Source organism: Oncorhynchus tshawytscha, linkage group LG03, assembly GCF_018296145.1.
Source record: "Oncorhynchus tshawytscha isolate Ot180627B linkage group LG03, Otsh_v2.0, whole genome shotgun sequence".
Classification (NCBI taxonomy): Eukaryota; Metazoa; Chordata; class Actinopteri; order Salmoniformes; family Salmonidae; genus Oncorhynchus; species Oncorhynchus tshawytscha.
In genome coordinates this window covers 48411834-48426394 of record NC_056431.1, presented here as the reverse complement: position 1 = coordinate 48426394, position 14561 = coordinate 48411834, and the positions used below count along the sequence as shown (strand labels likewise).

General features: G+C 43.2%; 1 protein-coding gene across 1 annotated transcript in view; it reads left to right on the top strand.

Annotated features, from left to right (window-relative positions):
• Positions 1–13737, top strand: part of rab3gap1 (RAB3 GTPase activating protein subunit 1) — a 56813-nt gene extending 43076 nt beyond the window's left edge. Inside the window, exons 23-24 of the mRNA XM_024415191.2 lie at positions 8404–8506; positions 12278–13737. Coding sequence (XP_024270959.1) covers positions 8404–8506; positions 12278–12523 — 349 coding nt within the window. The 3' untranslated portion in view covers positions 12524–13737. The remainder of the gene's footprint in view (positions 1–8403; positions 8507–12277) is intronic.
• The last annotated feature ends 824 nt before the right edge of the window (positions 13738–14561 follow it).

Sequence of the window (14561 nt, the reverse complement as noted above, 5' to 3'; positions counted from 1 at the left end):
AGCCTTTTCAAATGATCTAAGGGCACTCTGGTAGAGTTGTATCTTTTTAGATTTGAAAAATTTAGACGAAGGTTAACCACATTGCAATGATTTTGAGATACAAAGACGATATTATGATCATTTTGGGAGGGTATATACAGTTGAAGTTGGAAGTTTACATACACTTAGGTTGGAGTCATTAACTTGTTTTTCAAGCACTCCACACATTTCTTGTTAAACTATAGTTTTGACAAGTCATGACACAAGTCATTTTTCCAACAATTGTTTACAGACATTATTTCACTTATAATTCACTCTATCACAATTCCAGTGGTCAGAAGTTTACATACACTAAGTTGATTGTGCCTTTAAACAGCTTGGAAAATTCCAGAAAATTATGTCATTGCTTTAGAAGCTTCTGATAGGCTAATTGACATAATTTGAGTCAATTGGAGGTGTACCTGTGGATGTATATCAAGGCCTACCTTCAAACTCTGCTCCTCTTTGCTTGACATCATGGGAAAATCAAAAGACATCAGCCAAGACCTCAGTAAATTGTAGACCTCCACAAGTCTGGTTCATCCTTGGGAGCAATTTCCAAACGTCTGAAGGTACCACGTACGCTGATACGGTGTGCGAGTTCATTAGAACGTGCGTTGAAGATGTCGTTCCCATAGCAACGATTAAAACATTCCCTAACCAGAAACCTTGGATTGATGGCAGCATTCGTGTGAAACTGAAGGCACGAACCACTGCTTTTAATCAGGGCAAGGTGTCTGGTAACATGACTGAATACAAACAGTGCAGCTATTCCCTCCGCAAGGCTATCAAACAAGCTAAGCGCCAGTACAGAGACAAAGTAGAATCTCAGTTCAACGGCTCAGACACAAGAGGTATGTGGCAGGGTCTACAGTCAATCACGGACTACAGGAAGAAACCCAGCCCAGTCACGGACCAGGATGTCTTGCTCCCAGGCAGACTAAATAACTTTTTTGCCCGCTTTGAGGACAATACAGTGCCACTGACACGGCCTGCAACGGAAACATGCGATCTCTCCTTCACTGCAGCCGAAGTGAGTAAGACATTTAAACGTGTTAACCCTCGGAAGGCTGCAGGCCCAGACGGCATCCCCAGCCGCGCCCTCAGAGCATGCGCAGACCAGCTGGCCGGTGTGTTTACGGACATATTCAATCAATCCCTATACCAGTCTGCTGTTCCCACATGCTTCAAGAGGGCCACCATTGTTCCTGTTCCCAAGAAAGCTAAGGTAACTGAGCTAAACGACTACCGCCCGTAGCACTCACATCCGTCATCATGAAGTGCTTTGAGAGACTAGTCAAGGACCATATCACCTCCACCCTACCTGACACCCTTGACCCACTCCAATTTGCTTACCGCCCAAATAGGTCCACAGACGATGCAATCTCAACCACACTGCACACTGCCCTAACCCATCTGGACAAGAGGAATACCTATGTGAGAATGCTGTTCATCGACTACAGCTCGGCATTCAACACCATAGTACCCTCCAAGCTCGTCATCAAGCTCGAGACCCTGGGTCTCGACCCCGCCCTGTGCAACTGGGTACTGGACTTCCTGACGGGCCGCCCCAGGTGGTGAGGGTAGGCAACAACATCTCCTCCCCGCTGATCCTCAACACTGGGGCCCCACAAGGGTGCGTTCTGAGCCCTCTCCTGTACTCCCTGTTCACCCACGACTGCGTGGCCATGCACGCCTCCAACTCAATCATCAAGTTTGCGGACGATACAACAGTGGTAGGCTTGATTACCAACAACGACGAGACGGCCTACAGGGAGGAGGTGAGGGCCCTCGGAGTGTGGTGTCAGGAAAACAACCTCACAATCAACGTCAACAAAACTAAGGAGATGATTGTGGACTTCAGGAAACAGCAGAGGGAACACCCCCCTATCCACATCGATGGAACAGTAGTGGAGAGGGTAGCAAGTTTTAAGTTCCTCGGCATACACATCACAGACAAACTGAATTGGTCCACTCACACAGACAGCATCGTGAGGAAGGCGCAGCAGCGCCTCTTCAACCTCAGGAGGCTGAAGAAATTCGGCTTGTCACCAAAAGCACTCACAAACTTCTACAGATGCACAATCGAGAGCATCCTGGCGGGCTGTATCACCGCCTGGTATGGCAACTGCACCGCCCTCAACCGTAAGGCTCTCCAGAGGGTAGTGAGGTCTGCACAACGCATCACCGGGGGCAAACTACCTGCCCTCCAGGACACCTACACCACCCGATGCTACAGGAAGGCCATAAAGATCATCAAGGACATCAACCACCCGAGCCACTGCCTGTTCACCCCGCTGTCATCCAGAAGGCGAGGTCAGTACAGGTGCATCAAAGCTGGGACCGAGAGACTGAAAAACAGCTTCTATCTCAAGGCCATCAGACTGTTAAACAGCCACCACTAACATTGAGTGGCTACTGCCAACACACTGTCAATGACACTGACTCTACTCCAGCCACTTTAATCATGGGAATTGATGGGAAATGATGTAAATATATCACTAGCCACTTTAAACAATGCTACCTTATATAATGTTACTTACCCTACATTGTTCATCTCATATGCATACGTTGATACTGTACTCTATATCATCGACTGCATCCTTATATAAGACATGTATCACTAGCCACTTTAACTATGCCACTTGGTTTACATACTTATCTCATATGTATATACTGTACTCGATATCATCTACTGTATCTTGCCTATGCTGCTCTGTACCATCACTCATTCATATATCCTTATGTACATATTCTTTATCCCCTTACACTGTGTATAAGACAGTAGTTTTTTTTTGGAATTGTTAGTTAGATTACTTGCTTTTTATTACTGCATTGTCGGAACTAGAAGCACAAGCATTTCGCTACACTCGCATTAACATCTGCTAACCATGTGTATGTGACAAATAAAATTTGATTTGATTGATTTGATTTGATTTGATTCATCTGTACAAACAGTAGTACGCAAGTATAAACACCATGGGACCACGCAGCCATCATACCGCTCAGGAAGGAGACACGTTCTGTCTCCTAGAGATGAACGTACTTTGGTGCGAAAAGTGCAAATCAACCCCAGAACAACAGCAAAGGACCCTGTGAAGATGCTGGAGGAAACAGGCACAAAAGTATCTATATCCACAGTAAAATGAGTCCTATATCGACATAACCTGAAAGGCCACTCAGCAAGGAAGAAGCCACTGCCCCAAAACTGCCATAAAAAAGCCAGACTACGGTTTGCAACTGCACATGGGGACAAAGATTGTACTTTTTGGAGAAATGTCCTCCGGTCTGATCAAACAAAAATATAACTGTTTGGTCATAATGCCATCATTATGTTTGGAGGAAAAATGGGGAGGCTTACAAGCAGAAGAACAATATCCCAACCGTGTAGCACGGGGGTGGCAGCATCCTGTTGTGGGGGTGCTTTGCTGTAGGAGGGACTGGTGCACCTCACAAAATAGATGGCTTCGTGAGGGAGGAAAATTATGTGGATATATTGAAGCAACATCTCGAGACATCAGTCCGGAAGTTAAAGCTTGGTCGTAAATGGGTCTTCCAAATGGACAATGACCCCAAGCATACTTCCAAAGTTATGGGTTAAGGACAACAAAGTCAAGGTATTGGAGTGGCCATCACAAAGCCCTGACTTCAATCCTGTAGAACATTTGTGGGCAGAACTGAAAATGCATGTGCGAGCAAGGAGGCCTACAAACCTGACTCAGTTATACCAGCTCTGTCGGGAGGAATGGGCCAAAATGCACCCAAGCTTGTGGAAGGCTACCCAAAATGTTTGAACCAAGTTAAACAATTTAAAGGCAATGCAACCAAATACTAATTGATTGTATGTCAACTTCTGAACCACTGGAAATGTGATGAAAGAAATAAAAGCTGAAATAAGTCATTATCTCTGCTATTATTCTGACATTTCACATTCTTAAAATAATGTGGTGATCCTAACTGACCAAAGACACATTTTGTTACGTTTCAGCCTTATTCTAAAATTGATTAAATTCATTTGTTTCCTTATAAATCTACCCACAATACCCCACAATGACAAAGCGAAAACAGTTCTGGGAACATTTTTGCAGAATAATAATAAAGAAAAACAGAAATACCTTATTTACATAAGTATTCAGGCTCCAATTATCATCTTTGATGTTTCTACAACTTGATTGGAGTCCTCCTGTGGTAAATTGAATTGATTGGACATGATTTGGAAAGGCACACACCTGTCTATATACAGTGGGGCAAAAAAGTATTTAGTCAGCCACAAATTGTGCAAGTTCTCCTACTTAAAAAAATTCCACAAAGTATTGAGATAAACTTTTGTTATTAACCAACTACTTACTTTCCACCATAATTTGCAAATAAATTCATTAAAAATCCTACAATGTGATTTTCTGGATTTTTTTTCTCATTTTGTCTGTCATAGTTGAAGTGTACCTATGATGAAAATTACAGGCCTCTCTCATCTTTTTAAGTGGGAGAACTTGCACAATTGGTGGCTGACTAAATACTTTTTTGCCCCACTGTATATATATCCTCCAAGTTACCAACTAGTGAATAAATGATAGCTGGGAAGGTAAAGAACTTGAAAGTAACGTTGTTTCATGGGGAAGCTATTTGAAAGTTCCTCTGTGGTTGCTGAAATTGTAGGAAATGGTTTTAGGCAAGTGCAGACTCTAACGCTACACTTAAAGTGGAAATGTAAGATTTTGCCACTGTTACCGTAAACAATCCATATTAATTCTGTGTGATTTGAATAGTATGCACATTCAATTCAGTTTGAAAGATGTCAATTGTGTGCTGTCACCTGTACTAGGGATTGAGACAATCTCACCAGGGATGTCAGTCGGCCTATGGATAAACATTCAGAACATTAAAACTTTGCTCACCAGAACCGGTATTATTCTGTTGCAGTGTGTAGCCTTGTAGAGAACTTTCTCATTTTGTCTGTCATAGTTGAAGTGTACCTATGATGAAAATTACAGGCCTCTCTCATATTTTTAAGTGGGAGAACTTGCACAATTGGTGGCTGACTAAATACTTTATTGCCCCACTGTAAGGTCCCACAGTTGACAGTGCATGTCAGAGCAAAAACCAAGCCATGATGTCAAAGGAAAAAACAGAATTGTGTTGAGGCACATATCTGGGGAATGATACCAAAAAATGTCTGCAACATTGAAGGTCCCCAAGAACACAGTGGCCTCCATCATTCTTCCTAGTGCTGGCTGCCCAGCCAAACTGAGTAATCGGAGGAGAAGGTCCTCGGTTAGGGAGGTGACCAAGATCCTGATGGTCACTCTGACAGAGCTCCAGAGATCCTCTGTGGTGATGGGAGAACCTTCCAGAAGGACAACCATCTCTGCAGCACTACACCAGCCAGGCCTTTATGGTAGAGTGGCCAGACGGAAGTCACTCCTTTGTAAATTCATGTGACAGCCCGCTTGGAGTTTGCCAAAAGGCACATAAAGGACTCTCAGACCATGAGAAGCAAGATTCTCTGGTCTTATGAAACCAAAATTTAACTCTTTGGCCTGAATGCCAAGTGTCACGTCTGGAAGAAACCTGGCACCATCCCTACTGTGAAGCATGGTGGTGGCAGCATCATGCTTTTGTGATCTTTTTCAGCGGCAAGGACTGGGAGACTAGTCAGGATCGAGGGAAAGATGAATGGAGAGCGCTCATGACCTCAGACTGGGGCGATGGTTCACCTTCCAACAGGACAATGATCCTAAGCACGCAACCAAAAAAAACAGGAGTGACTTAGGGACACGTCTCAGGAATGTCCTTGAGTGGCCCAGCCAGAGCGCTGACTTGAACACGATCAAAAGTTTTAAGAGAGAGACTTTAAAATAGCTGTGCAGCAACACTCCCCATCCAACCTGACAGAGCTTGAGAGGATCTGCAAAGAAGTATGGGAGAAACTCTCCACATACAGGTGTGCCAAGCTTGTAGGGTCATACCCAATAAGACTCGAGGCTGTAATCACTGCCGAAGGGGCTTCAACAACGTACTGAGTAAAGGGTCTGAATACTTATGTAAAAGTGATTATTTCATTTTTTTGCAAAAATGTCTAAAAACCTGTTTTTGCTTTGTTGTTATGGATTATTGTGTGTAGATTGACGGGGCAAAAACATTTTAATGAATTTTAGAGTAAGGCTGAAACTTAACAAAGTGTTAAAAGTCAAGGGTTCTGAATACTTCCCGAATGCACTGTATATTATCTGATCAGAACATTTTGCTAGCATGTTATACATGCTAGTCTCCTTGACCTTCACTCGTGTAGTAACCTGGCCTACTCTTGACCAAAAACCTCTGACTTGTCTGATAATCAATCAATGTGATTTTGTTTCACTGAATCTCTGTATATATATTTGGTTAATTGATCTCTGGCTGGACAAGTGGACGTGGTAGCTTATTTATTAATTTGCTCATCTATTACTGATCAGAAACATGTAGTCTAAATCAACTGTAGCCTATTATTTATCTTTTGACTCGCGTCGTAGCCTTATACAGAGCCCAGGTTATTTTTCTATTGTCCCAATCACATTGAAACCCAAAATCCTGACTCCTGTCTCGCTTGAAAATTCCTAACCTTATTCTGTAATCTATAGGTTGCATTATCAAAGCATGTCTCGCCTATGCATGTCAAAATACCGCTATAATATGTCTGCTCTGTCTTGTATTGCTGCCCATATGAGAGCTTCGGTAGAGAATGTGACCATCAAACGGTATGAGAGTAGATATGGATTTTGTTTTTTATAAATAGAGTTGGTCCCTGTTAAGATGCCTTGATATTTAAACAGTTCCCTCTCATCATCTCCCTGTTATTCATGAGCTGATCTGCTGTCTGTATAATCATCAACTTGACTTTGCCAAATAGGAGAGATTCTGTCATTCGTTCGAGGTTATCTAGCAAGCTTTCAACTTTGGTAATTTTACTTTTGTTTGACTGCCGTTACAAAGTTTGTATGATCCGACAACGCTATAGCCTACTCGGGGTCCGCTGTGTGTCAAGATACTGTAGCCTGGACCAACTGCTGAAATGCGCTGAATTAATTGAGGAACATGATAACACTCTGAATTTATGAACGGCCTGTTTCTCATTTCACAACAATTTTAATTGCCAATCAAATGTACTCTATCATTACGAAATATCAGTTTCACTTTCTGTGAAATCTTTACATAGTGGCGCTGACAAGGTGGCGCAGCACCTCTCTTATTTGCGGAGAATCTTTACATAGTCACTATATCTTGGTTTTGAACACTTTAAATGGGCACATTTTTGCTGTATTTCCCCGGACTCTCTGGTTAGATGAATTATTCCCGGGTATTGAAACTGTCAATTTTATCTACTCTCACCACCTGGGTGGCGGACCATCAGGATGTCCAGGATCCAGTTGCAGAGAGATGTGTTCAGTCCCAGAGTCCATAGCGTAGTGATGAGCTTGGAGGGCGCTATGGTGTTGTAGTAGTCGTTGTAGTAGCTGTAGTCGATGAACAGCGTTCTCACATAGGTGTTCCTCTTGTCCAGATGGGAGAGGGCGGTGTGGAGTGCAGATTGTGTCATCTGTTGCTCTGTTGAGGCGGGATGTGAATTGTAGTGGGTACCTCTTGTGTGCCTTCCATCCCATCCTTCTCGCTTTATTAATATCACAAGCCGGCTCTTATTTCATCATACACCCTGCTCGGGGGGGGGGTAGGAATGCTAATAAATGTTGGGCAAACACACGCACTGTGTTGTGTGCAATATTAAAACTCCACCACCCTCTCCCCAGGCACACACTCTGCTCAGATTGTAATAAGGGAGCATAGTATAGTGGGTGTGCGTGTGCCTATCTTGGGAGTGAATAAGTGAGTGTGTGTCTGGAGTGTGTAGATCCATCTGTGTGTGTCTGTCTGTCTAGGTATTCACTTACAGTGTCAGAGGTTCAGGTACATTGAGAGAGAGAGAAACATAGATATACAGACAGATGGGGTTATATTAGGGAGGCCCCCAGTGTTCATTTGTCCCAGGGGCCTCTGATTGCCCAGCCATTCAGGCAGTAGAACCAGGCAGAGACAGACTAATTTTGAGGACACTCAGAACTGGCCTGGAACCATGCAGCCATTTACCTGTCCCTTTTCTCTCCAACAATGAAACGGCCTGTCCTGCCTTGTATCCGAGATGCTGTGTCAGGGGAGAGGGATGCGTTCCGAAAAGGCTGTAGTTTTCACATGTTGTGTTCTGTACTGTAGCTAGTTTTTACAACCCCTTCTCGTTATTCTGTTGGTAAAAGTATAATTGCATGTCTTTTAAATAGAATATACCTGCATGTGTTTTCTGACTATGCTCACATAAAATGAACCTCTTCCCCCATCTCCTCTTCTTCTCACTCTCAGGTTCGTGAGCTCTCTGCTGGAAGAGCCTGAGGTGTCTGTGATCGGAGCAGGGCGCGGCCCAGCCGGCAGCATCATCCATAAGCTGTTTGTCAGCGCTCAGAGGGTAAAGCACACCGTCTCACACTGTCACCACCATCCAGAACACACACGCACACACTTGTACAAACATACACACCGTCTCCCACTGGGGCCTTTCCTAACTCCTGGCGTCACAGGATATCCCGCCACCACTATCGGCTCACGTGCTGTTTGTCCAACGGCCCAGGCAGGAGATGTTATGTTCCCCCTGACTGATTCCCCTCCTACAACCCCACCCTTTTTCCAGGCCCTGAGGGGCTCCTGGGCATGCTGCCTGAGTAACAAAAAGCATGCTGCTGCTGGACTGTGTTCTAATGTGTTCACTTATCACTACTTTCTTCTTGCCGCTTTATTAAACCGCTTTACTTGCTTAAGTTAAGTCACTCTTCTTGCATATCACATAATGCAACTCATACCAAGTAGGATAAAAACGTCTGTCAAAAAATGGCTTTGTGCAATCTGACAGACAAACATCTAGGCTCTGTAGTTCCCTCTGTTATGATTAGCAGAAGGACAATTAAACACGTCTTGTTTTATTCAGTTTGATATGATTTGACAAGCAAGGAGAGAGACACCTGGACCAAGTGACTGTCTATTCTGTGCTGCATGTCTTTGAGTATACTCCGACTGAATAGTCTGAGATGATCAGTTAAAAGGCACTTGCAATGATAGATTACCTCTCGCATTGTACTGTACTGTCGCACCTGTATTGGTTATGAAAGTAAGTGTATGCTTGGCTGTAACACATTGAAATACAATGCCTGGTTTGGTCTTGGCACATCCAATGACGCATACATTTGTTTGTTCAACGTGAAAGTTAGTTCAAGCCAATAAATGTGTCTTCTTCCGGAGTTCATCAACAGATGCAGTCCCTGGTCCCAGATCTGTTCCTTAGAATAATTGCTAGTAAAATGCAAACAGGGAATGAATGCTTGTCTTGACTCTCTCCCCTGTGCCTTGTCTTGGAGGATGAAACGGTGCGAAAAAATAGTTAGATTTCAGCAAACTCTCACTCCCTCAATCACTTTTTTTTTTTTACTCAGCAAGATGTCGGAGTGTTAAATTACAGCCTGTGTTTTGCCAATCTCTCAAAAGAAAGCTTGTAATTATCCCAAGCACATGTAAATCAGATGAAATCATCAGCCAATCAAATGAGGTGAGTTTCTTGGGAACGAGGGAAAGAGAGACAGAGAAGAATAGAAGAGAGGAGAGATGTCCTGCCCCTCATCTTACCCATGTTACCAGTACAAGACTAGAGTATCAGTTTGATTGTTGTCTGATTGCAATGCCGCTTGCTCTGGCTTGAGTGCGTATGCTATGCATGGGATGCATTCGGTGGGATGAATGTCATGTCTTCTCAACCAGAACCTAATCCTCTTCTTAATCACCTGACTTTGTGTCGGTTGTGTTGTTTGTTCTTCTGTTTGTTATTTGATGTTTTTTTCGTTCTCTCCATCGTATTATGTGTTTTTTTTGTCTCCTAACGCTGCTTGCCTCTCACCCATGTCAAGCTCGCTGACTACAGCAGTGATGAGGTAACCACTAGCAACCCTCCCTATCCCCCTTTACACCCCTAGTTCACCCCCCCCTAGCTGCCTCCACCCCCCACCCTAGCTGCCTCCACCCCCCCTCCCCAGTCCATCCATCCACCCCCATGCCCCTCTCCACGATGACTTCTCCCTCTTTCTACCTGCAACTGAGGTTCAGGCCAGCTGAGGGAGGGATACAGACGAAGATTACAGTTATTTCTCTGGTAATGGTTTGGAAGAGTGAACCGCTGCAATTTCCAGACCTCCATAACACAATGGAGAAGCACAGGGTTCCTAAAGCGATGCCACTTACTGTGTTTTTAACCTCCCCCTGACCTTTTTACCTAACCACCTAGCCCCTCTTCTTCTCCTCCTCCCTTCCATCTTTTCTTCTAACCACCTATCTGTTAGTGTAGCTCTAATCAATTATTTTTGTTGTATGTCCATTTGCTCTCATTCTCTGTTGATGGGTCTGCGTTGATAAACAAGTGTTTTCTGGTGGATGTGGAGGTTGGTTTATAGTAGACTAGTTTTAGCTGGTTTAGTATGTATACTAAGGAGTGGTATGTCGCTATACACTGAGTGCATAAAACCATTAGGAACACCTGCTCTTTCCATGACAGACTGACCAAGTGAATCCAGCTCAAAGCTATGATCCCTTACTGATGTCACTTGTTAAATCCACTTCAATCAGTGTAGATGAAGGGGAGGAGACAGGTTAAAGAAGGCTTTTTAAGCCTTGAGACAATTGAGACATGGATTGTAAAAAAAGATTGAAGTGCCTTTTGAATGGGCTTTGATAGTAGGTGCCAAGCGCACCGATTTGTCAAGAACTACAACGCTGCTAGGTTTTTCATGCTCAACAGTTTCCCATGTATATCAAGAATTCTACCTATTCTTCAGATATACTACATATTCTATCCACATAATGTCTAAACATGCCATCACATACATATATAATTATACTCCGGACTTCGACATTGCGTGTCCTAATATTTCTATATTTCTTAATTCCATTCTTTTACTTTTAGATTTGTGTGTGTTGTTAGATATTAGTGTACTGTTGGAGCTAGTAACACAAGCATTTCGCTACACCCACAATAAAAATCTACTAAATATGTGGATGCGACCAATAAGATTTGATTATGAATGGTCCACCACCTAAAGGACATCCAGCCAATTTGACACAACTGGGGGAAGCGTTGCCGTCAACAAGGTCCAGCATCCCTTTGGAACGCCTTCGACACCTTGTAGAGTCCATGCCCCGATGAATTCAGGCTGTTCTGAGGGCAAAATTGGGTGCAACTCAATATTAGGAATTTGTTCCTAATGTTTTGTACACTCAGTGTATACATTACAGTAGGTTAGCGGTATCCTGCTGTTTAGTATGTACACTCAGGAGTGGTAGGTTGCTCTTTTCTGTCTGGTTAGTTATATACTAGTTTTAGCCTGCTAGTTTACTATGTAAGTATTGGAGGTTGCTGTGGTGTGTTTGATCCCTTTTGGCTTTAGATCTTAGCGTCACGTAGCTTTCTTGTGTTGCCATCCCTCTAGGGCTATGCTGTGCCCCACTGAAAACAAATGCATACATTGATCTGGAAGCACACACCGAATCGCTCCAATCCATTAAATGTGTTCTCCTTTCCTCGCCTTAGACAATAGTTTGGGAGATGTGGGAAGGCATTTGTTAATTTGTAATCAGCTTTCTAATTTATGTAATTTGTTCCTGCTCAGTAAAAATAGATTGTTAACATACTGCTGTCGTTTCCCAGTCCAGACGCTTTCACTTGCGCCAGGTCTGATCACTGTCGAGGTTGTTTCATTCCCCCAACCACTTAGAATGAGTTGTATGTATGTTTTTCTCAGTCTCGTGTGTCACACTCTGTTATACTCACATTGTAAAAGTGTAGTATGTGTTAAGGTTCTGCTTAGACTGCCTAAAAATATATTGTGTTCTAGTTTCCACATTTTATGGGGCTTTTATAGAAAGTCTACTGTGTGTTGGGCCCTGCATTCTCCATTTTGTGCCGGCCTGAATGTTAGCCACTCAATTATGTGCCAACCTAAATTTTAGCCACTTTGCTTGCGTTTAGACAGGCAGCCTAATTCTGGTATTTTTTCCACTAATTGGTCTTTTGACCAATCCCATCAAATAATTTTCCGAGCTGATCGGATTGGTCAAAATACCAATTAGTGTTATTAGAATTGGGCTGTCTGTTTAAATGCAGCTGTTGACTCCTCCCATCTGTCTGCCTCGCCCCACACAGGCTGCCCTTTTGGCTCCATTGGATGAAGACACAGGACGTGGGGGTGGCGCTGATGACAAAAAGCCAATGGGAGGTGCCAGTGTGCCAGACTTCCCTCCCCCTGCAGGGCGTGAGATCCTGCTGCGTACGTGTGTCCCGCGGCCCGCGCCCTACTCCAAGGCTCTCCCCCAGCGTCTCTTCTGTGTCCTGATGAGAGAAGACTTCAGGCTGGCTGGGGCCTTCTCATCTGACACCTCCTTCTTCTGAGAGAGGGAGAGGGAGAGTGAGAGCGGGAAAGAAGGAAATGGAGAGCGAGAGAGGGGCTAGTCTGAAAGATGAACCAGGGAGTGTTGGTGGGAGGTCAGGAGGGCATTTGGGATCTCTGGTCAGTGACTCAATCAAGGCTGTATGCATCTCATCATGAGTGGAGTTATGGGCGAGTCTATGGTTTGTTCCAAAGCCACATGACGGAACGCTCCACCCATCTCGGGGCTGGCACCATCTTAAGTGTCTCGTGGGAGGATCGGAGAAACAGAACGGTGGGCTGGCAGGCAGCGCTTTCTTATGAAATCATCGCACTGTGCAACGACTCATATCAGACTGTTCGTTGGTTCCCGGAGGGATACCAACGACTATTTGTTGATTTAGACTATTCAGTTATTTGGGGTTTAAATGCAAAATAGACTGTACTCAATTGGGAACTGAGCTTACTATGACTGTTGTAGTCAAATAAATCTCATGCTTTTTTGTTGTGTAGCTCTGACAAAAAATAACCTAGGGAAAAATAAAAGTACCCTTGTGTGAAAATAATTTGTTTTTGGGGGGGGGAATAAGAATATTCCCCTTGACCTATCTCCCTGAGTGGTAATATATTAGGACGCTAAATAGCATATCATGTATTTTTCCCTGCCACTTGATTGTGATCGTTTGTGGCTCTCCAGTTGCCCAATCAGTCATTGGTTGAAGACCATCATCTCTTAGACGCTCACAATGCTCTGTCTGTTCTGTAGCCCCAGACACTCTCACGCTGCCCATCGCGCTTGTACTGTATGCAGCAATTAGTTACCACTTAAAGCATTTCTCACTATAATAATGCTTATTGATATACATGCAATCACCGTAGGTTTTCCCTAGTCACCTAAATGTATTGAATCCTAGTTGAAAGTGCAATTACATATTCTATATTGTAAAGACGTAGCCTTACATATAGCAGCAGAAAGAAAGGTGTCCTAGTTAATGTTGTTAGTGCTGTTTCTATGAAGAAGGATGTTAAGTGCTGTTAATTGTTAAATTGCTGAGTAATTTTACTTAAGTCAATGCAGACAACTTTTCTACTTTGTCAGTAATTGACTGAGGGGATGGATTCAAACTGTGGAGCTAGCCAAAGTCTGTACATGTCAAGTGAGTCTTGGTTGTAAATGTCTCCTAGTTTAGTCCTGTTACATTGGTAAAAAAATAAACATTTTAATTCAACACTAAAATGTATAATATTGGTATCTGTTATTGGTATAACTATTTAACATTTTGTGCACTTATTTTCTTAATTGCAATTAATCATATTGTCTGAAAGCGTTCAAAATAACACTGAAAACATCTCAAATACATAATCTACTGTATACAGCTAAAAACAACAATGCGATGTCAAAGCAGGTTGACATTGAGGTAAAAGAAATGTTACTTTGGGCAAAATCAAGGCATCAATATTCTTGTAATGCTTTTTGTATCAATCTTAAAGGATAGGTAGCATAAACGTAACATACTGTATGGATTTGCATTAGTGTACACAACAAAAGTCCCAATGCAAAGTTACACATCACTTTATCACATAAAACCGATCAGCAATCCGAATGTCATGTCAGAACATGTTTTTCCGGGTTGTGTAATATGGAGGACCCGGCAAGCCAGCCTATTCCCTATAATGTAAACTCCAACAGAGTTGCTAACGTTACGTTAGCACTGAATAAGTCAGCCAGTTGCTATCAACACCTACATTAAAGTAAACCAACGTTTTGGAAATACATAACGCCATCTAACCAGTTATGAAAGAATGTTAGATCTATGCAGTTATCTTAGCCAGCCAGCTAATGTTCGCTTTTAAGCCAATTTACTATTAGCCTAGCCAACCACCAAGGTTATGGTCAGCAAGCTAGAGCCCCAACTACTGGAGACCAGCTAGAACACAACTAACACAACTAAAACAGAGACTTACAGATTGATGATTGATGACCGGGGCCCATCCGATGGTAGAGTGCAGGCCCATCCTTTTAAAAAGAGTACAAGCTGAGAGCTACCAAAGTGAGGGGAG